This window comes from Vanessa atalanta, chromosome 4, assembly GCF_905147765.1.
Source record: "Vanessa atalanta chromosome 4, ilVanAtal1.2, whole genome shotgun sequence".
In the NCBI taxonomy this organism is placed as follows: Eukaryota; Metazoa; Arthropoda; class Insecta; order Lepidoptera; family Nymphalidae; genus Vanessa; species Vanessa atalanta.
The window spans coordinates 12,775,547-12,803,194 of NC_061874.1; the positions used below are offsets into that span (position 1 = coordinate 12,775,547).

At 32.0% G+C, this 27,648-nt stretch overlaps 4 protein-coding genes across 4 annotated transcripts; 3 read left to right on the forward strand and 1 right to left on the reverse strand.

Annotated features, from left to right (window-relative positions):
- The first annotated feature begins 721 nt into the window (after positions 1 to 721).
- Positions 722 to 4,376, forward strand: LOC125077923 (V-type proton ATPase 16 kDa proteolipid subunit c). The gene is made up of 3 exons (XM_047690036.1): positions 722 to 938; positions 2,961 to 3,150; positions 3,386 to 4,376. Exons 1-3 carry the CDS (start codon positions 866 to 868, stop codon positions 3,594 to 3,596), a joined length of 474 nt encoding a protein of 157 aa, XP_047545992.1. The 5' UTR covers positions 722 to 865; the 3' UTR covers positions 3,597 to 4,376.
- Positions 4,377 to 7,713: 3,337 nt separating this feature from the next.
- On the forward strand, positions 7,714 to 11,117 carry LOC125077920 (tumor suppressor candidate 3). Its single transcript, XM_047690034.1, has 6 exons — positions 7,714 to 7,879; positions 7,957 to 8,238; positions 8,850 to 8,990; positions 9,539 to 9,827; positions 10,341 to 10,527; positions 10,972 to 11,117. The coding sequence occupies exons 1-6, from the start codon at positions 7,802 to 7,804 to the stop codon at positions 10,985 to 10,987; spliced, it is 993 nt and encodes a 330-aa protein (XP_047545990.1). The 5' UTR covers positions 7,714 to 7,801; the 3' UTR covers positions 10,988 to 11,117.
- A 9-nt stretch (positions 11,118 to 11,126) lies between these two features.
- On the reverse strand, positions 11,127 to 20,641 carry LOC125077922 (polyprenol reductase). Its single transcript, XM_047690035.1, has 4 exons — positions 20,161 to 20,641; positions 19,727 to 19,915; positions 12,053 to 12,360; positions 11,127 to 11,317 (listed from the first exon to the last, which is right to left on the reverse strand). Exons 1-4 carry the CDS (start codon positions 20,486 to 20,488, stop codon positions 11,225 to 11,227), a joined length of 918 nt encoding a protein of 305 aa, XP_047545991.1. The 5' UTR covers positions 20,489 to 20,641; the 3' UTR covers positions 11,127 to 11,224.
- Positions 20,642 to 23,012: 2,371 nt separating this feature from the next.
- On the forward strand, positions 23,013 to 27,165 carry LOC125077925 (insulin-related peptide 4-like). The gene is made up of 3 exons (XM_047690039.1): positions 23,013 to 23,032; positions 24,387 to 24,588; positions 26,962 to 27,165. The coding sequence occupies exons 2-3, from the start codon at positions 24,387 to 24,389 to the stop codon at positions 27,126 to 27,128; spliced, it is 369 nt and encodes a 122-aa protein (XP_047545995.1). The 5' UTR covers positions 23,013 to 23,032; the 3' UTR covers positions 27,129 to 27,165.
- The last annotated feature ends 483 nt before the right edge of the window (positions 27,166 to 27,648 follow it).

Here is a 27,648-nt window from a genome sequence, read left to right on the forward strand (position 1 = left end):
ATATATCTGATGGTCATGTTCATATACGAACTTACTACTTCTACTACTTACTCGCTAAAATTAAGATATTAATAAAACAGTGTCGTTTTAAACTTTTATATATAAAATAATTGTAAAATTGTATTACAACTTACCTATCTATACATACATACATATGTATATAACATTGTATTCCAATTAGCTTAGACCTTTGTAATTAAGTTTTATATTTATTCGCTTAGTCATATTTTTCTATTTTCTTATCTCCCTATTTTTTTTAGTTACGATGAATAAATTAATTTCCTACACTTCTTATGCTTCGTTATACTCATTAATGGTATTTAAAAAGCCGATTGTCTTTTTCTTTATAAAAATTTAAAATTTAGCGCTCTTTTAATGGCAACATCAAAATTTAGTCAAAATGTTTACTTATATTAAATATTTATTAAATTTTGAATTTTTTTATTAAATAAATTAGCTCTATTATATCAATTTGAATAAATTAAGAAAATTAAAGTATATCTTGATTTATTTATATGATTTTTAATATATTTTATTTTATAATAAAACACTGAAACGGTAATTCCGAACATGCGCAGAATACATTTGCTGGCCAGCGATCCACATCAATGTTCTACGTCACACCTCTGCGAAATTCTTAGCTCAGGATTGGTTGCGCATTTCGGAAATTACGTATCATCGCCAATCAGAAGTTAGGGCATATCGAGTACTGCCTTGAACATCAATCGTCATATGACCCATTCTATCGAGTCTGCAAAGCTTGGGCCATATTTGTCTGTGCTAAAATAGTTTCGTGGAGTGAGTGTGTGCAGATAGTCATCACAGTTTTTGGGACCTGTAAATACTCCCACACTTCATTATCAAAATGGCTGAAACAAATCCCATCTATGGACCCTTCTTTGGAGTTATGGGGGCGGCGTCTGCTATCATTTTTAGTGGTATGTACTTTTTGTGGAATTAACTTCATTGAAATGGCTGTCTCTTGTAGAAATCGAATTTTTTTCGTTTCGTTTATTTCTTCCTAAATGTTGTCTAGAGGCTGGAGATGTACATTAAACTTATCACTACATTGCGATTATGGTTATTTTAGGAGTCCTAAATATAGTTATAGCCGCGCCTTGAAACGAACGCTAAAACCTAGGTAAAATCTGGAGTATAGCCGTCGGAGACAATTTGTATTGATGTTTTTCATTGAAATAAGTCTTTTGAACATTCCTGGGCGTAGTTTTGCTATAAAGAAACTTAATTGATCGTCATGTGATTAATACAACGATGGTAAAAGGCATTATGTTGGCACCACTGTTAATGTAGCGTAAATCCTGTATGACATATTTCCAAGAATGAATTATCGTTCGAGCTGAATTTGACCGATCTTTGGAGATAAGTAGGGTAGGAGGCGGTAAATACACGATTTTAATAAGAATGTGAAGCTGACCTTAATATTATAAAATCCATGAAGCCGATAATGACACGAAGATTTGGCCGATTAAGGAGATTCCATTGTTATTTCGGGGTTATTTCTAATGATAAAAGCAATCGATTTTGATATTGACATTATAACTTGACATCACATGACACAACTTGGTCATGTGATGAAAGCAAGGTTTAACTTAGGGTTTATTAAATGGCAATCTTGTTATTTCTGGGTTATTTCCTATGTAAAAATCAATAGTTTTTATACTGACACAATAACTTGATATCATATGATAGGCAAACTGGGTCATGTGATGAAGGCAGGGTATAAGTAAGGGAATTTCAAATCCCTACATTGTTAATCCTGGGTTATTTCCAATCTTACAACCTATAGATGTTGATATTAAGACAATAACTTGACATCACATGATGGGCAACTTAGTCATGTGATGGGAAATTTTAAACTTAATATCAAAAAGATTACTTATTTATTAGATTACATACAGAGCATGACTCAGTGATTGGAAATGTATTATCTAATACAATAGTTTTTTATGCATAAAATACAGATTTTTTTTTATCTTCAGTCATGTGTTCAGCATATTCACACAAATCCCATTTTACAGTAACGTTAGATAACTGTATAACTAATAATTACATACATTTTTCATTCACACTGGAGAGTATAATGAGATACTTTTATCTTTGTGTAATAAAAGCAGGACTAAACTATTAGTCACATGATATGGAAACTTGTGAATCTGTTAATCACATGGTTAAGTGCACATCAAATAAAATTATAGAACACTTATCAATATATTAAAAGTATGTCATTATCATGATCAGTACTATTACAATTTGTACAAATACCTGTCATATGACTTGATGAAAAAAAAATAATTATAGTATTTGATTTTTTTTTTAATAATTATTCAAATCAGTAATATACAAACTAATATAAAAAGAAATTAAAAAAAATTGGTAAAAATGTTAATTCACATTATGTTGAATTCCATGCTTAAATAATCATATATTCTATATAGGCTGGCAATTCCTCATAAATGTACCTACTTTTATAAAATAACCTTTTTTACATATATAACCTTTCTTTCCCCCAAATAAAATCAGGTCATGGAAATAAACCACACCCTTAGTTCTACTATTATATAATTTCATTCATTTAACATGAGTTAGTTAAAAATATGATACACAAGTTATCTGAATTTATAAAAGCTATCAATTTAGTATTTCATTTAAAGATTACACAAATGTCTAAGTTATCAAATTTATGACAAAACAATTTTACAGGTCACTAGTTCTATTGTATAGGTTTGTAATTTCATTTATATAATTCAACAATTAAAAAATTATACAAAAACCTCAGGATGGCCTTGTCATAGAAACATTTCTGTATAAAATAAATTTAAGATCATGAGATGATCATTATCTCAATAACACAATTAATTTTAGGAAGTATCTATATTATATCTAGGTATGAATCTTGAGTCTTGTCATTTATATAAATATACTTATTCATAATTTTCCAGCCCTGGGAGCGGCTTATGGAACTGCCAAGTCAGGTACCGGTATCGCCGCCATGTCGGTGATGCGGCCTGAGCTTATCATGAAGTCCATCATTCCCGTTGTCATGGCTGGTATTATTGCCATCTACGGGTTGGTCGTGGCTGTACTGATTGCTGGTTCTCTTGAGGCGCCAGCCACTTACCCCTTATTCAGGTGAGCAATAGAATTATAAGAATATTAAAGAAAATATTTTAAAATCTTTAATAATATATTGTACAATAATAGGTTTTAAGAAACTTTTATTGACTTAAACATTTTATACTCTTATTTAATAGTATGACTTCCTGTTCATAGCCTTCTAATAATTTTGTAATGACAATAAGCAAGGTTCAAATTACCTTTATTATATATATATATTTACTTCATTGTATTGTTTCTTTTTTTACAGAGGGTTCATCCACTTGGGAGCTGGTCTTGCTGTAGGTTTCTCTGGTCTGGCTGCTGGATTCGCCATAGGCATCGTTGGTGATGCTGGCGTGCGTGGAACAGCTCAACAGCCCAGGCTATTCGTTGGAATGATTCTTATCCTCATTTTCGCTGAAGTGTTGGGTCTATACGGTCTCATTGTGGCCATCTACCTTTACACGAAACAACAGTAAATCTGCTAGCACACTCCCGTCGCCCGTGCCCCGGAGCTCTATGCCTTACGTGATCTATCTGCTCATAATATCTCGCGCACAGGGGACGTCGTCGTCGGTAGCGACTTGCATAGCGCCCCGAGGCACATCTGTAAAGTAACCTGTTGAGAACTTACGCTTCAGTATAATCGTTCGCATATCTCCGGCCCGACGCGGACCCGATGCTGCGTCCGCATCGTGCCTCGAGTCGCGAACTGTATAAATAGTTTTTAAACTTCAATTTTATAATAACGAATAAAGCACGAGCCCCCGAATCATGGATGATGCTACCGCGCGATGACGGAGTTATTTATTTTTAATTTAATTTCCGCTAATGTTTTGTTAAGGTGACTGGAGTATATCACCAACATATCAATTTATTTGCGCGTTACCATCCCTCGCGATCGATCCGTTACATCTGACGATATCACTTTTAGATTATTTTAGCGTTAAGGCGAAACTAATGTACAGTTAGAGTAGAAAGTTAAGTCCAAACAATTTATCTTAAAATAATTTATGAACCGTTAAACCCCCAGGGTACTGTGTACCGATATCTATTGCTGAGAGTTAAGGTTGAACCTGGCTTGAGTATACTTGCTGTTACAGCTTTTGGTGTTTAAAGTGAGTGTACTTATCCATACTACTTGTACTGTTGCCTGTATTGTGTACCAATGCTCTGTGACCACTGAAATTATTCCAAAGCGAGTCACAAACAATGTAATGCCAGGGATCAGTTAATAAACATGATTTGTACATTCCATATTATTTTGTTTCTACTTGATTGTTTTGTGTGTTTTATTTTCCTTGTCGATCTTTAAATGAGCAACAAGATTTATATATTAATTAGGAAGGCGGATGCTACATGACATTGCACTGTCGTATTATATCAAATAATCTATGAATATATTAAAGTAAAATTAAAAAAAAAAAGTTTCTGACGACTTACTATGTGAAATATATTTCAAAATATTTTTATGTATACCTCATAGTCAAAATGATGTTTGAATGAATATAAATTGGTAAGTAAAATAAATACAAATAGGTGAAATTGTATTATTTTAGGTTTCATGTTAGAGAATGTTATAATCTTCGGTGTTATTGAATGAATTGTGTTAATAAAATATTTTGAAAAGTACTGTAAATTATGAATCGAGTGTTTCAGTTCAATTATCCAGTTTTGTTTGCTCATTCCACTCCTTACTAAACCTCTCAAAAATTGTATACGCTAGAAAACACTAAAAAATGAAATTACTGAATATTTTGTTTTGAATAATTAAAATATATAATAGCAGAAAATTAAACCATTATATATCTATATATACATATAAAATAACATGTCCTGCCTGACTGATTCATCATCGCCGAGTGTAATTATTAAGGTGTTAGAGGCATGAAATATGGTAAGTAGAGCCGTTTTATTGAGAAGACAAGCACCAAGGAATGAATATTGGGAATTCTACCTCTGAAGAGTGAAATAGGGGTTGAAAGAATATATGGAAGTCATTTTGAAACAATTTCTGAGATACTGATTAAAAATAAGTAGATATGTGTTTAAGCGTTTCTGGACAACCCAAAAAAGGTCTTAAATTAACGTAAGTGTAGAATCAGTAGATCAGGATGACAAAATATATTCGAGCTTGATAATAATTCTCCAACAAATATGTTTCTCAATAACTTGTAATCGTGTAACGTGTTTCTCGTGACAGATCAATATTTAAAAAAAAAGAAGTATGTATTTGTGCCAGTTTATAGAGTATGCATTAAAGTTTAACACATTATTAAACAAAAGATTATAACAATAATTTTATAAATACATAATAATGTAAAATTAATAGTTTCGATAATAATCATATATAATGTGATATAATTAATTATGACATAACACCGTATTGGAGGTTAGGGTTACTCGCTAACATAATATTTCAAATTAATCAGTAAATATACTCAACTTTCATGCGAGCAAAGCCGCAGGCAATAGCCAGTTATATATAAAGAGGTCAACACAAGAAGTGCGCTGCGATGTTACGTCGTAGAAATATTGCATGCTCGTACAGCGCATAACCCATTGCAAGAACTGACAATTTTAATTAAAAAGTTTAAACAAAATTGCGTAATAATGTTATTAAACAAGTATATTATGAACCAGGAAAGTTGGTCTAATAGTTGATATTACAATTTTTAAGTATCAATATCACATCCCGGTAAAAAATATTAGAAATACATTGTGTCCAAAAGTCGGAATAAATGTATTTAAATCTCTTAATATATTTTATGTTCTTTGATAGTATCGATCAATAAAAAGGTAACTAATAGTATAAGGGTGCTGCCACACCGATCTACCGTACTTTTTAAACTCTATTCGTGCAAATGTACAATGTGGGGCTGCTTATGGGTGCAGGCAAGAAGGAAATAGTTGCTCCGTAATTTGCCTGCACGTTAGTGGCCAAATATGCATCAACTTCGCCAGAGACGACATTCTATTCAACGACTACCACGATGATGATGACGATAATGATATTTCGACCGACACGAAGAGTCTACCGTGAAGGAACTTCTCTAGCCAGGACCAACAAAACGACAAAAAATAATTGAAAACAAATGACCGCCGTCAATTGTTATTTTTCACAACAAAAAAAAATTGTTCAATAAATATTTTGTGTTTTATTCATAATTTAAGTTGATTCATATTCTGAACACGCCTCCATCGTTTGTGTCGTGCGAGCGGCTAAATCCATCATGAGATTTCAATCCCCAAATTTTTGGCTTTTTTCGTCAATATCTTAATAACGGTGAACAATACTTGGAAATTACAATGGACCATAAATGTAGTATCTCAACGGAGAACCGAATTATTATCAAAAATGGAAATTTAACTCCATTTTCAAGATGGCGGAAATTGCACTAGTTTTCCAACGCGATTTGCACATGTAGCAGAATTTATTTAATTTAATCACGTGCAGGTTTTCTCATAATGTTATCCTTCACCACTAAGCACGAGATAAATTACAACCACAATTTAGCACATGAATATTCAGTGCCTGGCTTGAACCCGCAATAATTGCTTAAGATCCACGCATCACCAGTGTGCCATCTCGGCTAGTTATTATAATACTATAATAGTAACAAGTAATCAATTTTTGTACCCAAATGTAAATGAATAACATTAGATAATTTTTTTAAGTCTTTTATGAAATGCACTATTATTTTTGCTTACAAATATGAAATAAAATAATGCCTATTGCTCAATTGTTACAAAGTTAATAACCTTAACAAAATAAATATAATTTTCAACATTTCTTGTAGATAAATATTACCTTTTAAAATTTTAAGCAATAGCAGAAATATTACGAGATATTTAAAATACACGGGGCGTATATGATGCTTTAGGACAGTATGCAATGTATGTATGAATATGTCGGTTGGAAGGAAATATATCAATGGATAAAAGTTCACCTCGTATGTTCTAGTAATAAAGACAATTGTTTGAAATAAGAACAGCCATCGATTGTAAATGTTTATTAAACATATGAACAATACGAACCTTATAACATATCTCGGTCACTTTGTAAATCTCAGAAATTTCAACTTATTTGAATGTATCGCTTTGTTGATTGAGTTTCGAAGTGTGTACTTAATAACATACAATTTTAATTCATTACATTAATTAACGTACTCAGAAACATAACACTTACTTATTGATAGAATGAAAACTTTCTTTGGCTTGGTAAAGGAAATGATATAAGTTAAGAAGAATCGGCAATAGCAGTAAAAGAAAAAATTAAGCTATTAAATTTAAAATTTTATGTATGTGGCGCTGAATATAATCGTATGTTGGATTCATTAACGATTAAAAATATTAATAAAATAAACTACTACATATTAATCATCGAATAAAAATAATACAAAAAAGTAAGTCGATTAATTGTGTTAGTAATGTAGTCCTGCGATAATATATGTATTTTATAAATAATGCTAGTTATTTAACAATGCAGTAAATAAAATTATTAATATGAATTTTACACCAACTTTCTATTTATTTGTAAGCTGTATCGATTTTAGATGACGTTACAGATGTCACTTGTCAATTTTTAAAGTTTGGTTGGCGTTTCATAATTGGTTCTAATTCATATTGCTATTGGAGTGGAGTTTGTTTCGCATAAAATAATAGAAAAACTAAATTCGTTAAAATGAAGTATAAAACGCTACTATGCATTACTGTAATCCTTACATACTACAATATAGAAGCCCAGAATCGTGCTAAAGGAGTATGTTTAATTGAAGATTTAATGTGTAGCCGGTGCGATTTTTATAAATGTTACAATGTTACCTTTTTATATTTCAGCTCGATGAGAAAGTCCAACAACTGACGGATATGACAGCAAAACACTCAATAATACCATTGAATTTAAACAAGTTTAAAGATTTTGTGAAGTCTCCACCCAGGGACTATTCCTTCATAGTGATGTTTACAGCGATGGCACCTTCCCGGCGGTGCACTATATGTCAACATGTGTATGATGAATATGTGGTCGTGGCCAATTCATTCCGTGTCTCGCCGTCTTACAGTGACAAATTATTCTTCGGAATGGTTGACTTTGACGAAGGTTCAGATATTTTCCAGATGGTAATTATATGATAATAAACTCCTTAATATATAAAGATAAAACTTTCAAAAAGATAAAACTTAAACTAAGTCTGTTCGAATTTATCAATTCAACTTGAACATTAATTATTAGGTTTTTCTCTTATATATTTTGTTCTCTTTTATAAAAATATCAACAATACTCCTAGGCTACAACTGTCTACTAAGTTATAGATATTGTTGGTTGTTATCACTATATAATATCTATACTAATAAACTAGAAAAGTAACTCTGTCTGTCTATTATAATTTAACTGCTAAACCACTAAATCAATAATGGTATGAAGCAGGGTTGAACCCAAAGGAAGGACATAGGATGCTGTTTTATACCTAAAACCTAACATGCAGAAGAAATCTTCAATAATAAAGCTGAAACATTATAATTATAGTCTTCATAATAAAAGTGTTTACAATTCACACGTCTTAGTTTAATAATTATCGATTGATAAAGTCAAGAAAAAGACAATGAATGCTTCACTAGGGCAAAAGCAACCTCTCAGAAAAATTTTATATTGATTTTTAATATTTAACAAAGCTTTGTTACATATTATATTTAAAGTACATTTTGGTAAATGATTTACAAACATTTTTTAGCTACGATTGAACACAGCTCCAGTTATTATGCACTTCCCTGCGAAAGGGAAGCCTAAACCCGCCGATTCCATGGACTTTGAAAGAGCAGGTATCCACGCTGAAGCAATAATCAAGTGGATCCAGGACAGGACTGATATTCAGGTTAGGAAAAAAGTGTAATATTATACATTAAATCATTCATTTTTTTTATGCATCATAATTATTGTTGATTCTATTTATCTGAATAGCTAAGCTGATGGCAATAAAACCTTCCTACAATATTTTAGTTACGTTCTATGTCGAAAAATAATATGAATATACTACTGAAATATAAATAATTATTTTACATACGGTTGAATTTTGAAATTTGCATTATCAACACATAGAAAAAGATATTTTTAATATATGTTAGGCAAGAATGTGATTTTGATATAATTATTGTCTGTATATAAAATGTTCAACTATACTGATATTATAAATGTGAAAGTAACTCTTGCCTATTACCTCTTCACACTTAAATTGTTGAATCAATTTAGATGAAATTTGGTATGGAGCTAGTTTGATTCGCGGGGAAGAAAATAGGCTACTTTTTTTTATCACCCCTAAAAAGGTAAAATGGAGGGTGATGCTTTATGTTCTATAGGTAAAGTTTTATAATATTCACGCCAGTATTTCTATTTACTCATGATAAACTTTGATTTAATTTACAGATCCGTGTATTCCGTCCACCAAATTACTCTGGTGCTGTTGCATTTGCGATGCTCTTCATATTACTAGCTGGATTTTTATATCTTAGACGTAACAACCTTGAGTTCCTATACAACAAACAAATGTGGGCGATTATTGCCGTTTTCTTCTGCTTCGCCATGGTGTCAGGACAGATGTGGAACCAGATTCGTGGACCACCATTCTTTCACAGAACTAAGAATGGACCGGTTTATATTAATGGAGGTTCCCATGGCCAGTTTGTATTGGAGAGCTACATTGTAGCGATATTGAGTATCCTTTTTAAATCCTTAAGTTGTGAGAAATCAAGGTTCAATGTTGGTATGAAGCGTCCATAATGCAATGGTTTACGGGCTGCCTAACGATGTAAAAAGTCACATAATAATGTATATTGTCATCCCCACTCCTGACATTTAATAAGTGATAAGCTTAAAAAGATGGATAAATAGGAATATTAATAATTCCTTAATTAATTGGGGGCATTGCTATTATTCTTTAAAAAAAAAGAGGATAACAAGATGTTTTTAGTTTCATTTAATTTCATGTGTTTGAATGTGTTCCAATTAAATTCCAACCAAACAATTGAGTTAAAATACTACTTAATATATATAAAGTAACAACTTTATTTATTTTAATTTTAGCTTATTATTACTTCGAGGAGTTATAATAAACTGGTTACTATAGAATAAAATAAAATTAAATTGTAAGAAAATATATGGAATATAGTTTTATAGTCACATAAAAAAACCTATTTATACAAATAATTTTCTGAACATATTTACTCAGATGGTGCAGTGGTTGTAGGAATGATTTTGATGATAGAAGCAGCAGGTGGAGTGAAAGGAACAGTTGTTGCTGCTCTTGAGGGAAAGAGACGGCGTTTCCAATCTGTCGTCGGATTGGTATTAGTATGCGTGTTCTTCTCGCTACTCCTCTCTGTATTTAGAGCTAAAACTCAAGGCTATCCATATAGGTAAGAGTACTTATATTAAATCTATCTTCATAATATTTCAAATGAAATACATTTAGCAAGGAATGAGTTTTGTCCATGCTGCTGGTGTTGTGTTTGCCAGCTATAGCTTATCTTTCGAATGATATTCATGCCATACATATGATATTTGCTCAATTTAGAAAATTGGGACAACAGTTTTTGAAACAAGTCTGTTTTTTAAAATATTGAATTGGAAGTCACTTTTTAAATTTATTTGGGGTAGACAGACATCTAGATAAAAAGCGAGACAGTCCCATACAATACAGCTTATATAGATATATTAAACATAATCAACAAGAGTGCTAATTGAGAAATGGGCCTCTGCCTCATTTAAAATTCGATGTCTGCATCTTATAAATAAAAAAACAACAATATTTTTTAAATGACACGATAAACTTGTTACTAATTCATTATTTTTTTTTTCAGCTTCCTCTTCAAATAAATAAATGAATATTTAAATCACAGATGTCATGTGTGCAATTGAAAGTGTGTGATGAAATATTATAATTTTAATTAAGGAAATGAAACTACTATTTATTTATGTGTCCATTTCATAAACATTGTAAATAAATGTTACAATATATTTAATCTTTTTATTTGATTTTATATAAAAAATATTTTCAGCCTCATAAAATCTTATTATTAAAAAAATAAATAGCATATTATTAATCTTAAACTATTATAAAATGTTAGGTATTACAGCCATTCTGTTACTGGGATAGTTATTAAATGTTTTTTTGTACCAAACATGAGCGTGTATTGCTGTCTGTACCTGTAAAAAAATAATAATTCATAGAATGTAATATTGAGTTTAAATGATTTAAAACAAGCAGTAGTTCGGATTTGTTAAATGTACATTTTGACATTCTTAGAAATAACACTTTTTAGAAAAAGTAGGTCAAATTTATTTAATATTTAAAACAGGTGAATGTTCTTATGAAGTATAGAAGGCCGTTGCTCTGTTGCGGAGTCTACTGACTCTTACTATATAATTAGGTTGGTAGTTATGCTATATTTTGCAACATGGTTAGTAATCTACGTAGTTACATATTTATTTTCAAATAATTTGAATTAAGAGAAATACTCAGAAAAGTAATTAAAGATATAATCAGGCATTTATAATAAAAAAAGAAGATTTGAACTCCTTGATTTTTAACTATAAACATATATCTCTTATTCAAATTATATTTGAATTAAAAGGAAAAGGTCTTAAAAATACCCCTTTTTGCTTTAGCAATAAATATTAATTGAATATGAATAATATAATATATATGTTAAATATCCTCCTAGGATATTTTAACATTATGAGGGTTATTATTACTTTAATTAATATTCCATTTCTATTAAATTTTATGTTAAAAGTTAGCTTCACAGCGCAAATGGTGAGTGTAAACTAGCATCTCACACATGGCCCAACTAGGGTCTAGGTGTTCCTTAAACATTGTTGAGGTATTGTGGCTTTTTGATTTCCCTCTTCATGAAACAAAAAATATTATAATGCACTAACCTGATTAGCAATCACCCACAAGAATATGCAGAAAAAGGTCCTAGTTGGTATCAAAATTAACAAAACCACATATAAAATAATTTCGCATAATCTGTGGGGACTTGATACATGTTCAAACAGCCTTCCATGTGGTATTTTGTGTTCCTCTGTGATAACATCACCCGACTTCTTGTCTTTACGTAGATTAGCGAAAATAATATTAGTCATAAACTGCTCATACCAAGCCCAAACAAAAATGATTGAACATGGAAGCGCTAACACTAATGTTTTTGTGTCACTCCACACTATTTTGTCTCTGTTCTGGCTTCCTGTTAACAACAATGTTTATAGATTATTATTTGTCAACACTGCACTATTTTACTGATCACACTACTCACTAGATGAATTAAACTTCCATGTTCTTGAATAATTCATACAATATTCATATGTAAATCATTTGTACAAAACATCAGCGCGATTTAAAAGACAAGTAATTCCATCTATACAATTTTATGAGAAATAAAACTAATTGACATAAATGACACAAAATAGTTTAGACATTCCGCCCACCAAGAACTCGTTCTTTCAAATTACTCATAAAATAAAAAATGAAGTTATATAATAATATAAAGGCCGCCCACCATGACACAGTAAATTAAACGAGTATAACAACAATTATAGTAAATAAATTTAGAACAAACACAAACACACAACTTTAACACTCTTAATCACAATAACAAGATTTAATCACCATTGACAGACTCAGTCATGGGTAAAAAACAAAGTTTGTTACAAGCTCTTTTGAGAAGACCATTCTTGGTTTTAACTGTAACAACACGGGTTATGTTGTCCTTCCCCGAGTGCTTCTCCTCAATTTTTCCAAGTAGCCACTTTGCGGGTGGCAAATTTTCGTCTCTGATAATAACTATATCACCAATCTCTGGTTCAGCTCTCTTCGATAACCACTTAAACCGTTGGTTTAATGTAATCAGATATTCAGCTGACCATCTCTTCCAGAAATCATTTAACATTTTTTGTACAAGTTTCCATCGCTGTAGACCTGTGATATTGCTTTTGGAGTAATCTTCATCAGGAATTGTTATCAATGGTTCTCCAATAAGGAAATGACCGGGAGTTAGTGGCAATACGTCATCCGAATTATCACTAATTTGACACAACGGTCGTGAATTCAAACACGCCTCTATCTGCGTCAGTACCGTAGAAAGCTCTTCATAAGTTAAAGTAGTGTCACCTATAACTCTTTTGAGATGATACTTTGTAGATCGAACACCGGCCTCCCAAAGTCCTCCAAAATTTGGTGCTTGAGGTGGTATATAGTGCCACGTAGTACCTTCATTTGCGAGCAAGGTTTTTATTTCCGTAGAAAAGTCCGTTGCCTTATTAAACATCTCTCTCAATTCTTTATCAGCACCTACAAAATTGGTACCATTATCGCTATACAGATCCTTACAATAGCCCCTTCTGCTCACGAATCTTCGAAAGGCTGCTATGAACCCTTCAGTAGATAGGTTGGAAACTGCTTCTAAGTGGATAGCGCGGGTAACCATACATATAAAAACACATATATAGCCCTTATAAGATTTTGAACCGCGACCTGGCGCGACTCTCAATTTTATGAAGCCAGTAAAATCTACTCCCGTAGATTTAAATGCTCTCTCCGGCTTCAGTCTCACTGACGGGAGTTGACCCATAAATGGATGAGTTTTTTGTCGTGAATATCTGACGCAAGTAATACAATTTCTGTAGCATTTTTTCACATTATCTCTTGCCCTTAATATCCAAAACTTTGATCTTAAATAATTTAGCATTGCTAGCGGTCCACCATGCAGGGTTTTTAAATGAGCATCTTGTATAATTAATTTTGTGAGGTGACTCGTACTAGGTAAAATAATAGAATGTTTCGTATCAAAACTTGCCTGAGAATGTTCAATGCGACCACCAACTCTTAAAATACCATCGACATCAAGAATAGGACAAAGGGTATGTAAATTGCTAGATTTTGATACGTATCCATTAGACTTTAACTTATTAATATCATTCTTAAAATGAAAATATTGGGTGTCTTTTATACAAATTCGTAAAACTGTGTTCCTTTCTTCCGGCGTAATGTTTTCTGGTAGAAGTTTCATCTTATTTGGTATTCTCCATAGCAGAACTCTTCGACAATAAGATAAAACTCGCAATAGTCTCTGCAAATTCGAAAATTTCGTCCACAGGAATTCCTCTTCCTTTATTTGAACTACTGCGCTAATATTCTTAATGGGTCTTTGTTCCTCGTTAGTTATAAAATCACTGGATTTATATGTTTTGTACTCATTAATCTCTTTGAGCCATGATGGGCCACACCACCATAAATTGAGATCCTTTAAGTCTTCGGCTTGAATTCCTCTTGATGCACAATCAGCAGGATTCTCCTTTGAGTTGACATGATTCCATTGGTCTCTATTTAGAATCGTCAATAATTCTGATACTCTATTGCTGACGAACGTCGTCCAACGACTTGGTTCGCCGCTTATCCATGCTAACACTATGGTGGAATCGGACCAAGCTCGTAATCGTTCCTTTGGAATGTTAAGAACTTGCGACACTTCAAACATTAATTGAGCTGCAAGAAGAGCTGCACATAGTTCAAGACGTGGGATGGATATTTCTTTTTCCACTGGGGCAACTCTAGTTCTTGCCGTGATTAGATGAACTCTAACATTCCCTATTTCATCTCTACTTTTCATGTAAACTGCAGCAGCATAGGCAGCTTGCGAAGCATCTGCAAATGCATGAAGTTCTACGTAATAGTCACGTTTTACTTGCAACCATCTTGGAATCATTATGCCTTGTACGTTAACCAAATCACGTCGAAACGCTAGCCACTCTTTTAACAGGTCTGGTGTAAGGTTATCATCCCAAGCTAAACCAGACTTCCACAACTTCTGCATGTAAATTTTGGCTGTAATGATAACAGGCGCAATCCATCCCAATGGATCGTACAATCTTGCGATATCTGATAATACCTTCCTTTTCGTTATGGGGATATCTGCTTCAGGTAAATGATGCAAGTATTCAAAATTATCTGTATTTTTATTCCAACATATACCTAGAACTTTAATCATATTATTTTCTTTAAAAATCACAGCTTGATCTGATCTTATTTTATCTGCTTTGATGTGATTAAGTAACTTCTCGCTATTTGTGCACCACTTTTGTAGGCAAAAGCCTCCAGCATTCATCAATTTGTTCATTTGATCGTAGATATCAATAATCTCAACTTCGTCATCACCGCCCGTTAATAAGTCATCCATATAAAAATCTTGCAAAGTTATCTTGGCTGCTATTGGGTACTTGGACTTCTCATCTATTGCTAGTTGTTGCAGACATTTTACGGCTAAATATGGTGCGCATGAGGTACCAAATGTGAGTCTTACATGTTTATAGGTTTCTATGGGTTTGTTCGGATCAAATCTCCACAAAATTCTCAGACAATCTGAATCATCACTATGTACACGAATCTGCCTGTACATTTGTACAATATCAGCTACAACACAGTATGGATGAAGTCTCCATCTCATTAAAATATGCCTAAGATCTTGTTGAAGCTTAGGACCTATGATAAAGCAGCTATTCAATGAAACGTTGTTAGATCCTTTACAAGAGGCGTCAAAACACATCGAACCTTGGTAGTTTCTTTGTCTTCTCTTACAACAGCGTGATGTGGAAGATAAAATGCTCTAGAATTCGAATCTAAATTCGAGACTTTAATCATATGACCTTGTATCACCTTCAAGTGTAATCTTCTATCACCTTTTTATAATCATCATATAAGGCTGGATTTTTTATTAGTTTTCGTTCTAGTAGTTTAAATCTTCTTAGTGCAATTTCTTTTGTTTCACCTTTAAAACACTGTGGATCTTCTTCCTTAAATGGTAACCTTACTATGTACCGTCCTTCTTCATCTCTTTTTGTTGTTTTTTCAAAAAACTCTTCACAAATTGTCTCGTCTCTTGTCATTTTCTTAACTATATTCTCTGGTCCTCTTTCTATCTCCCAAAATTTGGTTAAGAGTTGGTCCTCTTCCAATTGTAGATGGAGATTGATAATCTTATTATATTTATTAGTCTTATGAATACGTCCAGATAAAATCCAACCTAATTGCGTGTTCTGTGCAATGAGGCCACACTTCGATGGATGTTTCTTAAGACCCTCTAAGATGATTTGGCTAAGAATGTCAACGCCCAAAATAATATCAACTCTGCTTGGTTCTCCGAATTGCGGATCCGCCAGTGATAAATTCTCAATTTCTGGCCAGTCCGTGATTGAAGTTGTATTATTTGGTAAGAAGGAAGTCAATTTACTCAAGACAAATGCTTCAACTGGCATTGTAAAAGAATGATATCGTGACTCTAGTATAAATGAAACCGAACTCTTTGTACGTGTCTTCCCGTCTCCTACTCCTGTTATAAGGCCATTCACTGATGTACGTTCAAGACCCAGAGCTTGAACAGTAGCTTCGTTGATAAATGATGCCTCAGAACCTTCTCAATAATACTTCTCTGCGTGTCTCCTGTGTAAAGTGAGTTGATATCTTAGTTTCAGTTTCTGTTGCGATGTTAAGCTCCTTCGACTCGCAAGGAGATGATTCTTGTTTTCGTTCAATATGCAACAAAGAGTGATGACGTTTTCCACAACGCCGACAGCAGGTTGATTGGCGACAAAACTTAACTGCATGATTATGTCCCAAACAATTAAAACACAATCTCTTTGCTTGCACAAACTCAGTTCTTTCTTCAGGAGATTTATTTGCAAATTGCTTGCATTGATATAGTATGTGTGATCCAGAACACATAGTGCAGGTATTTGTACGTGAAATAGCTCCATTTTTTTCATAAGTGGAATGAAATGATTTCTGCTTGATTAATTGTTTTGATGGATTTATCATCTCTAATGTTCTAAAGCGTGTTTCTAGAAATTGTGATAAATCTTTCCACGTCGGTAAGGCGTCTGACTCAGTCTGACTAACATGCACTTCCCATTGCTTACGAGATTCTTGATCTAACTTGGATACAACTAAATAATTAATGAATAAGTCCCAATTTTCAATGTTTACACCTAAGTTGCTCAGAGATTTCAGGCACGCTGTAGTAGTATCCAAAAGTTGTTTTAAATTAACCGCCGAATCAGTAATTATATTTCTTTGGCAAAATAGCTTCTTCATAATCTCATTGGTATTGTATCTGAAATTATTGTAGCGCTTGACTAACATTTTCCACGCTTCACCATAATTAATTTCTGTAGTTGATAAATTTTTTAATAGGTTTGCAGGTTCTCCCAAAAGACTGCTCTTTAGATAATGCAGCTTTTGCACTCCACTTAAACTTCCGTTTTCATGGATGAGTGATACGAAGAGATCATAAAATGTTTGCCATTAATCATAACCACCTGAAAATGTTGGTAAATTAATCTGCGGCAATCGTACTTCATACATGTTCGTCGGCTGATTAGAAGAATTTTTCTTTGAAATTGTTGACGTTATTTGCTCAAGATCTTCTTTTAACTTCACTTTGAATTCGAAATAAATTTCATCATATTTATCAAAGATCTCATTTCTAAAGTAACTTAATTTTATTTTATCAGCAACTGTCACTTTAGAAACTATTTCTAAATGTTGATCAAAGAAAATCGGATATAATTTCTCTATATGTTCAAGCTTCGATTCTATATATGCCCGTGTAATTCTTTCCCTTGGTGATTTTTTATAATTGCGAAAAGCTTTCTGTAAATTTTCTAATTGATCTTCTTGTTTTAAAATCGTAGACTCCATTTTATAGTTTGATTTACTAAACTGTCAATGTCAACGAACTCATATTTTGAAATCTTGAAATTACATATATAATTCAGACTTTTAACACATTTTTTAAAATCCGTATATATATTGCGAATATTTGAAGTCTCAGTTGAACACAATTTATTTTTAAGTCTTTCGGAATTACACAATCATTATTTTTTCTAAGTCCCACAATTTCACAGATTATTCTTAGTCTTTTATCGCACTTTTATTTTAACATAGGTTCAGTTTTCCACTCAATACACGATGTTCTACGTCCTTAATATATCTTCCTCCTCAATCCTGAATATTTCCCGGGTTTCGGCACCAGAATGTCAACACTGCACTATTTTACTGATCACACTACTCACTAGATGAATTAAACTTCCATGTTCTTGAATAACTTAATTTATTGACTCGCATACAATATTCATATGTAAATCATTTGTACAAAACATCAGCGCGATTTAAAAGACAAGTAATTCCATCTATACAATTTTATGAGAAATAAAACTAATTGACATAAATGACACAAAATAGTTTAGACATTATTTTTTAATCATTTATTTTAAAGAGAGTTTTTTCTGTAAGAAAGTATTTCCTCATAGTGCTTACAAAACATTAAATTTAACAAATTGATTAATTACATCGATTCTTAAAAACACCATCCACTAATTTGTACAAAACATGCACTGGTTCTGATGTAGGGTCAATGTTTATATTTACAAAAAAAAAAATATTGTGAAAAGTTCTGTCTATTTTATTAGCTCTCCTTAAATACAATGGAACTAAAGTCTTAATACACGCCATACTGAATTTTATATTACAATATGACTAGTCCTATTGTTTCATTTACATACACATCTAATTTATATTCAATATGCATACATCCTTTCTAGAATTGTATTCTTACAAACAATATTAACAATCAAATCACCTTGATTTTACTTAAGCAAAACCCTCTGCCTATATATATTTAATTTTAAAAAAAGGGTTATAACCAGGAAGGCCTGCACAAAAGATACCATTGAACAACAAGTATTTTGTATATAATAAATATGTCAATTTGCCGAGATGGCCCAGTGGTTAGAATGCGTGCATCTTAACAGGTGATTTCGGGTTCAAACCCAGGCAGGCAAAACTGAATTTTTATGTGCTTAATTTGTGTTTATAATTCATCTCCTGTTCGGCGGTGAAGGAAAACATCGTGAGGAAACCTGCATGTGTCTAAATTCAACGGAATTCTGCCACATGTGTTGGCACCAACCCGCATTGGAGCAGTGTGGTGGAATATGCTCCAAACCTTCTCCTCAAGGGAGAGGAGGCCTTAGCCTAGCAGTGGAAAATTTACAGGCTGCTAATGTAATGTAATGTAATGTAAATATGTCAATTTAAAACCAACCATTACAGAATGTAGACGAGATGAATTTGATAAAAGAATATACAATTTATGAAGTATTTTATCCACAGTGAAGTCTCATAGTTAATTAATTTATGAATATTTAAAGACAGTCTGTTTAAATATTTTTTAATTGCTTTTTATTGTATCTCCACAGTTGTGCTGTCCATGCTATTGTAATAGTAAGGATACACCTATTTATTATCATTAATGTCTTACTTTATTGGCAGATAAAATGTTTACAAATGTTTTTTTATATAATATGTATTTCTGCAATTGATAGAACATGCATATTAATGGAAGATGAAAGGAAATCATTGTGAAGATAACTCCAAACCTCCATTAAACGAACAGTACAAGTTTTCCTTTTATGTAAAATTTATTTTACTCTAAGTGTTTATTATATTGTAAGTAATAAGATGATAAAAGTGTAAATTAATTAATTAATTACTTTTCTTACCACAAAACAAAGGTGCTTGTCCAATAGTAGCGACTATCACAGCATAGTAATGCACTAAGCCGACTAAATAGTGGCTCAGGTTCATTTTACTGGACTTGGCAAAAACTTGCAAGCAATAGGTTTCATAACATCTTCGTATGCATTGGACAAGAAGAAGTGACAATGCCAGAATTGCTGCCAAAGCTGGCACTAAAAAAATAATTATAGAAAATAAAATAAAATTAACTTTATTGTATGGGGTTTTAAGAAAGAAAATCTAAAAATATTTTTAATAAAATATAAGTATATACTTAGAAAACATTTTTACACATATCACAAAGCCAAGTATTTGTAAATGTATAAAAATAAAAACTTTTATATTTTACAGATTTTTTTTAAATGGTTAATAAATTTTTTTTTTAGTTTAGTTTAATAGTTAACTCATAATTTGTTACCTGTGGGTTCATCTTGTTCCAAAGTTAATTTAAGTAAAAATCCGATAGATCCATGAACGCTGAATTCAAACCAATATACTAATATTGCATATACTAAAGTCAGTGCACTAAAAACTGATGAAAATGCATAAAAATGCCGGTAAAGGGCTTTCGGTACTTCTATTAATTGTAAAAAGTTTGCTTCGGATCCTTGATAAGCGAAACTGCCATATTTAAACCCTTTCACTATAAATGCAGGGACATGTTTCTCGTAATGATTTATCACAAATCCAGTAAATCCAACAGTAAGAGCTAAACTTAAGAATCCCAGATCTAATATATTTAACATTTTCGAAACGTATGCTAGTAAAACTTCAGTGAGTATATGAGAGATGTTTAAGATACAGAAAGTCAAAAAGTAGGACTTAACGGTACTTATACATTCTTATAAACTTTCGTTCCCATTTCATGGAAAACAACAACAAAACTGACCACTCACACATCTAAGATATGAAATTGATGGAATTGACATTTTATATGTCAATTGTCATTTGTCATATGACTAAATGTCAAAAAAATCGTTCGAAAATAATGCGTATCTCACTAAGAATAATTTAATAACAAATCAGTTTTTTATAACCTATCACTTACTTACTTATATTATATTATTAAAAAAAGATAAAAAGATAATATTCAATAAAATATTTATTATATCATAACGTCTTCAATAGATATCACCAGTTGGGCTGTCTTTAGAGTCGTGCCTGGTTGAACCTTGGGGTCTATGTTCTAGCAACTAGGCAAAAGAGAGTGTTATAAAATACACTGTTTATACAATATATCTGATTTTATTATTGTTATACGGTGTTCATGACCGTCAGTTTAATTTTAAAGCTTGGCTAGTCAATATTTCCTTCAGGCATTAAGAATATCATTTAATTTTTCGGGGTTCGTTAGTTATCTTTTAATTAAAAAGATTGGACTTTATTACAACACAATAGAACTTAATTGTGACTTGGTTGATATACTAAATTTCTTTCTACATTATTTGACTTATTCACGAAACACAAAAAAAAAACTCTTTTGCTTACACAGAAATATTTTGACTGCATAAATACCTCATTTTTTATTTTCTGTTATTTGTTCAATGTCTATATTAAAATATCCATTGGTTGACTTCGGTATGCAGTGAATTCATTTAAATATTTTCTTTTCACCGAACAGACATGTCGCACCCGCTGTATTTTATTTGCTTAACGGTGTGTAAAGGGCTTATAAATGAAGAGTAACTATGCAAGTTCCTGGTTGTCGATGTGTCAGTTTCAATGTTACGCGCCGTTTCATCCTATTTGACGGCTTAAGTGCGCCCAAGATTGGAATTCGTGGCGCCCTGTCGACGACGAAATGAGAGCGTTAAAATAAACGGGACACCTGATGGATTTACTTAATTTAGAAGCCGATACGTGATTTTCCTGAGATTAATTTATATCGATGGATTCTTACTTAAATCCGTTTTGATTTATATTGCAACGAAGGATGGATTCATTCAATTGATTTGAACATTTTTCAGGCTGGTTTCGTATGTATGTTAATACGTTTGGAATTAGATAGTATTGTTTGAAATCTTGAATATGCCATATTTAAGTTTTAAAGATGATAATTATTTCAATGTTTTTTTTTAAATAAAAACATTATTAATCTTCAATATTAGTCTTCAAACTTGATTGAATTTGAGCTTTTAAATTTTTAATACATTATTCAAAAGAATAAAATTTGTTGAATGAAATTGTTAGTAAAGAACACAATGAAGACAGGCTTTTACTTAAATGATCTTTAGTATCTAACTTTTATATCATGTTAGCTAGCCGCGTGAATGGTTCGAATGAGAATCGAAATCTTTCGCTCTTTTCCGAACCGATACGTATTGTAAGTCTTTAAAAGAAGAGCCTATTGATATTTTTAGAGCTGGCAACTCACCTGTAGGCCTTACGATGTTGCAGATGTCCTACGAGTATATCTATAACTTCTCACCTACTGCTTATTTTATGTACAATATTTAAGTAAATATCATTTTTTGAACGAACCATATCTTGGCACTTAATGTAAATTTTTAAATAATTTTATTAAATGATGAGCTGCCATTTTGTCTAGGATTATTTCTTTCGGATCGTAATTTTATTCAATAAACTTTATACCTCCTTAACTTTCTACTATAGGACGACAAGATGGTTAGGGTCTACACCAATGTTTATTTTTATTCTTATTAACTTAGGGTAAATCTTCGAAAAATTAGATACCCTTTATGGTTTACAAACAAAACATCTGAGATGGCCATTGCTAGATATCGAAGGGACCACCGCATGCAGCACCAATTTGGTCATGCTTGTGTGTTTAGACTAGTGACACTGGAGTTGCTAGCTTCATGCCTCATACGCATAACTGATATGTAGAATTTTCTTTCAAAACCTGTGAAGTATTATTATTGAAAGGCAATCCTAACGTAAAATTGAATAGATATTTTTAGCGAGTCTGTTTTATTTTAGACTGTAGTAATACTTTGTTTGAAACTCAATTGATTTTGTCATAATGAGGTTGTATTAAGCAATTTTAATGAGGGGTTTGGTCCATAAAATTGTACTTAATTACACTAAATACCAAGAATATAAATGATTGAAACTAAGAGAGATGAATTTCCTTGTTACAAAGTATAGTTTGTACCCATTGTATTAACTTCAAAACATTTTATATATCACTAAGCAATTAAACATTATCAAAACATGTTATTGAATATTAATAACTTATGAGGCTATACAAAAGGTATAAAATGAGGATATTGCAGAATATTTGCACATTCGAGCGTGTTGAGTCGGTAACGAAACTTCGACAAGCTAAAGTAAGTGGAACGATTTATATCGACAGTTGCCTGCCGGTGTTTTTTTCGAATCGAGATAGTCAAATGAATAGAACTCATTCAAATTCAGGCAAGCTACAGAAGTTTTTCCTTAAAATCATTTCCGTCTTCTGCAGTAAAATTAAGCATCGTAAAGAAGCCCCTAAGTTGTGTCCGGTGGCTTACTGGTAAATCCTTGCCTTGGACCTTGGACCTTGCTTCCATCGTGGTGAGAACATCTTCGCCTGATGCCAAAGTCTCGGAGTTTGCTCTGCACTTATACAGTATTTATGATGTTACTTTACAGCAGCTTTATTTGTATCGTTTCCGATTAGTTAGAACTATTCATTGGCTATAATGAAACTCTAAAACTTGGCACAATAATTACGAAATATATTGTAAGAAAAGTTTAATTCGATTTTGTTGCAAATTCGGAAAGTTAACATTTACAACATACCTTCCAAAATAGATTTTTGGAACACATTTAAAGAAAAACACATGACGCATATGATTATACATTTTTTTATGGACATCGTTATTTATAATATAAATATTCCTTAGCAGCCATTCGAAGGCAGTATATTCAGCCGATGTTACTGTATTTTTCTATATTAATTACTAGCTGTTAGCGTCCACTTCGGTGGTTATTAAATAAAAAAGGATGGATGGTATTAAAAAAATTTAAACCCTCTACAGACGTTTCTCCGCTGATAGGTCATAGTCTTAAACCAATGCTTCCGGTAGTCTTCAAGTGATTGACGCATAGAGAAAGTTGCTTTCTTCTTTATTTTAAATCGATTAACAATAACCTAAGAAGTCTAAGACTTCACAAGAACTATGTTTTTTTCTGAGATATGATTATTTGATGCCCGTAAAATCTAATTTGAATCCCAAAAGATTTTCCCAGGCATTAAAATCTTTAGACGTCTATATATATAAATTAACATGCCCGATATTATTTAAACCGGTTAAATACAATTGGAACATTAGGCAAGTTCATCATGCATTTCAAATTAATTATTTATTATTAATTAATTAAATGGTTGATAATCGAAGTTATCATATTAAACGTTATGATAATAACTTTTAAGTTATGTTATATAGGATATACATTGTCGTCCGTGGCTTCACAAGCGCTTTAGGGGTTGTCATCACATTTTAGGTATCAAAGAGTAGCCTATGTCGTACCTCAAGCTTCAAGCTTGCTTCAAACCAAATTTCGGATAAGCGGCTTGGTCGTGAAAGACCAAGAGACAGAGTTAAGTTATCATTAATAATATTGGCATAGATAATATATAATGTATAGGGAAAGCATATGGAGATAGAAAAGATAATTTTATTGTTTTCTTGTACTTAGATGAATTTCAAAAAATCCACCACTCTTATATATTTCGTGATGATGGCATCCATGTGCTGCGGACACATTGGTGGAGGGCAACTCTCATTCCAAGATTTAACTCCTCAAGTGTACTGTGGTCGGGTACTGGCGAAGGCCCTCGCATATCTCTGCTATGACGAACCATTGAACGAAAAGAGAACGGAAACAGGCACGATGTACAGTAAGTTAATCTTTATCGTTTTTCAATGTTATAGAGATATTTTCGTTATACCTATATTAAGACTGGAAACCTTCACTTCAGAATAGCTTATTGTCGTAATATGAAGTTAGACATAGTGTATTATATACAGCTTAATAAGTGAATGCAGTGAGAGATACTGACAAACAAAGAACTATTGATAAAAACGAATGTCCTAATGATAGAATTGGATATTGATTAAGTTCTATCATTAAGAAAAGCATATTAAATGATTGAAAAGTAATGTTTTAGGTGTTTTTACATGTACAATGTGTAGGAATCGGCATTTTCCGCACCACGAAGGATATGAAATTCGACTACGTGTATCTATTTCAATCCGTTCGTTTCTTTTGTACGGTCTGCATAATATGAAATAAATATTATTTTTTCGATAGTCGGTTTTACGATTGCAAATATAATTACTACCTATTACATTTTCAAATAAAATACCATCAAACGTATGTTTTTTCGGCTGTCATGTTTTGTACAAGAAATACCAAATGACATTGTTATTTAAAAACGTAATATAGTACATCTTGTTCAAAAAATTACAGGAAACAAACAATGTCAAGTAAGGATAAAAGTTTCATGTGTATTAGTGTTCTCCTCTAGCGACACGCTCCGGTTTCGCACGAGTGCAATTCATCAATAAAGAAAATGCTATGATAATGATGTGTGTGAACTTAGCAGATGATTGTCCAGTAAATTAAAAATAAATTTAAGTTCTGTTAGCATGCAGAATTCTACAGTTCCTGATAGTAGTTATAGTAGGAACATTAGAACTCGTTCTGAGTCAAAAACTAACGTTTTTGTGCCAGCAGATCATGGTAGAATATTTTAAAAGTCATAAAATAGTATATTATTTGATTCAAATTTAAATAACCGCTATAGGCTAGAACTCCTTTTTTCTAACACATCAGTATTAGAATTACAACATAGAAGCCGTACCGAGTCCGAGTTATATATGTGTTATAATTTTTTTTTACATAATCCCAAATGATTTTATACCGTAAAATTATGGCTATTTCGTAAGAAAGTAATCAACTATTGTATTTAACTGTAAATTATTATTAACATATGTCACTTATTACTATTATAATTTTATAAAAGGTTTTTAAATTGCCTTTAATTCTTTGTACGACAACGTTGCCATTATGCGAAATTCTGTTAGATCTTGATTACCGTACCATCGATGATGAAAGGTCTCTTCTTCCACCTTCTGATAAGTTATATCAAACAAAATCGAAAAATATGGCGGTGAAAGATATGATTTTGGAATATTTCAATTCTTGAAAATATAAATTAGGCAATTATAATGATTACAGTGCCAAAAATTACTCCCACCAAACTACAAATATATTGAATAGTTCAATTTTTAAAAGAGCCATCGAAAACATAAAAAACAATTGAGAGGTGGTCGCTGCCGCTAGGAGGCCGTAAGCTGACCGTATAAAGAAATTCGGCGATAAAAATCCACCGATTTTGTCCAACTACTGTAATTTTTCGTAAAGCCAAAGAACAGCGACTATTGAGTAAGTACAGCTTACAATGTGGAAACCCTGCATTAAATTTAGTCAAAAACACTGAACACAGTAAGTTAGTACATAATCCATTAGCTTGCATAAATTTAACTGTATTTATTAGCTTCCAGAACAACTGCATATATGTATACGTTTTTCGTGTATGCAATGATGATAATGTAACATTGGCATTGCGAAACGAAACAAGTCTCGGAAGCCGCACATCCTTTTGTATCAGTGCGTACTCGTGACACGTAAGCTAGTGTGCTAACCTTATAAATGATTTCAGCCGATCAATGATCGCTCATTGTCAGTTATTTTTTTATTCATATCCTCGCTGCAAGTGCTCCAATTTCACCGATTGTACTTACAGATTTTGGGTGATTCTTGCATATTGCCATTGTGCCAATACTAGGTCGCGTCGTTGCCATTGAAGTTTATGCGCTTAGATGTCTGTCATCTGAAGTCCACGCTTATGAGATGGCCCAACCTGAGAGTCAAGGATAAAATTTTGGTACAAAGACTTTATAAACGATGTATCGGAAAAACTCATCAAATTACGAATCTAAAATAAAAATATAAAAGTAGAAAAGATTGCTGGCTTAGTGATGAGACCAGTTGCATTTCATACATCTTTTGTTATCTAAATGTATAATTATGTTGAGTATTAGTTTGCAATTAAAAGGCTTTAAATAAATAAATTTATATTATTTAAAATGTTGTCTGGAAAGGTCGTAATTTTAAAGGCATTATTTAGAACCTATAAGTAGTACAATGTAATCATTCAGATAAGATAATTTGGTTATTTATATAATAAATTTGATATTTATTACAGATTCGATTCTCGCACCATATTATAAGGAGCAAGAGAACCAAATTGGCTGGCCGTGGCTGGCGCATCACAAGGCGAGAAGCATGGGTATCCCACGAAGCAAACGTCTCGTCGTCAACGAGTGTTGTGACAAGGCTTGTAATTTAAGCGAATTATTATCCTATTGTTGAATTATTGATTATCGATATTGTTGTTATTATGCTTTGTTAGTGAAGCTTAGTAAATAATTTGCAAATTAGAAATTTGTTTTTCATTTACTTGATTGTACATTTTTCCTATTTTCATTATTCTTAATTGAATAAAATCATTTTTCCTTAATGGCTTAATTATTAAAAAGCTTTATTTAACTTCTCCTGTTACTGTTTATGTATGGGTCAACTCTTACAGCTGAGTTTTAAAGCAGTTCTACCCAACCAGTTCAATTAGCACACTTTTGGTTATTGTGATAATGCAATCAAGTACATTTAATTTTATTCTTGCTAGAAATAGTCTTATTTTTCAACATGATAATATCCTATTTTTACTCAAATCAAGTCAATATACACTTTACTCAAGTTGGCATTTAAAAGCACTTTTGAATTGTCATGTTACACAACTGTATGAACTAAAGTATTAAACGTAAAGGTACAGTGACGGTTCGGAATGTTGATTCTATCCAGAAGAACCGGCAAGATACTCACTATACATTTC

Excerpts from the sequence above, each read along its gene's own strand:
- LOC125077925 (XM_047690039.1), top strand. The coding sequence starts at position 24,387 with ATGAATTTCAAAAAATCCACCACTCTTATATATTTCGTGATGATGGCA. Across the intron at positions 24,589-26,961 it reads GGAAACAGGCACGATGTACA|ATTCGATTCTCGCACCATAT; the intron begins GTAAGTTAATCT and ends TATTTATTACAG.
- LOC125077922 (XM_047690035.1), bottom strand. The coding sequence starts at position 20,488 with ATGTTAAATATATTAGATCTGGGATTCTTAAGTTTAGCTCTTACTGTT. Across the intron at positions 12,361-19,726 it reads ACAAGCACCTTTGTTTTGTG|GAAGCCAGAACAGAGACAAA; the intron begins GTAAGAAAAGTA and ends TGTTGTTAACAG. Across the intron at positions 11,318-12,052 it reads TGTGGGTGATTGCTAATCAG|GTACAGACAGCAATACACGC; the intron begins GTTAGTGCATTA and ends ATTTTTTTACAG.
- LOC125077923 (XM_047690036.1), top strand. The coding sequence starts at position 866 with ATGGCTGAAACAAATCCCATCTATGGACCCTTCTTTGGAGTTATGGGG. Across the intron at positions 939-2,960 it reads GTCTGCTATCATTTTTAGTG|CCCTGGGAGCGGCTTATGGA; the intron begins GTATGTACTTTT and ends ATAATTTTCCAG. Across the intron at positions 3,151-3,385 it reads GCCACTTACCCCTTATTCAG|AGGGTTCATCCACTTGGGAG; the intron begins GTGAGCAATAGA and ends CTTTTTTTACAG.
- LOC125077920 (XM_047690034.1), top strand. The coding sequence starts at position 7,802 with ATGAAGTATAAAACGCTACTATGCATTACTGTAATCCTTACATACTAC. Across the intron at positions 7,880-7,956 it reads CCCAGAATCGTGCTAAAGGA|CTCGATGAGAAAGTCCAACA; the intron begins GTATGTTTAATT and ends TTTATATTTCAG. Across the intron at positions 9,828-10,340 it reads CTACATTGTAGCGATATTGA|ATGGTGCAGTGGTTGTAGGA; the intron begins GTATCCTTTTTA and ends ATATTTACTCAG.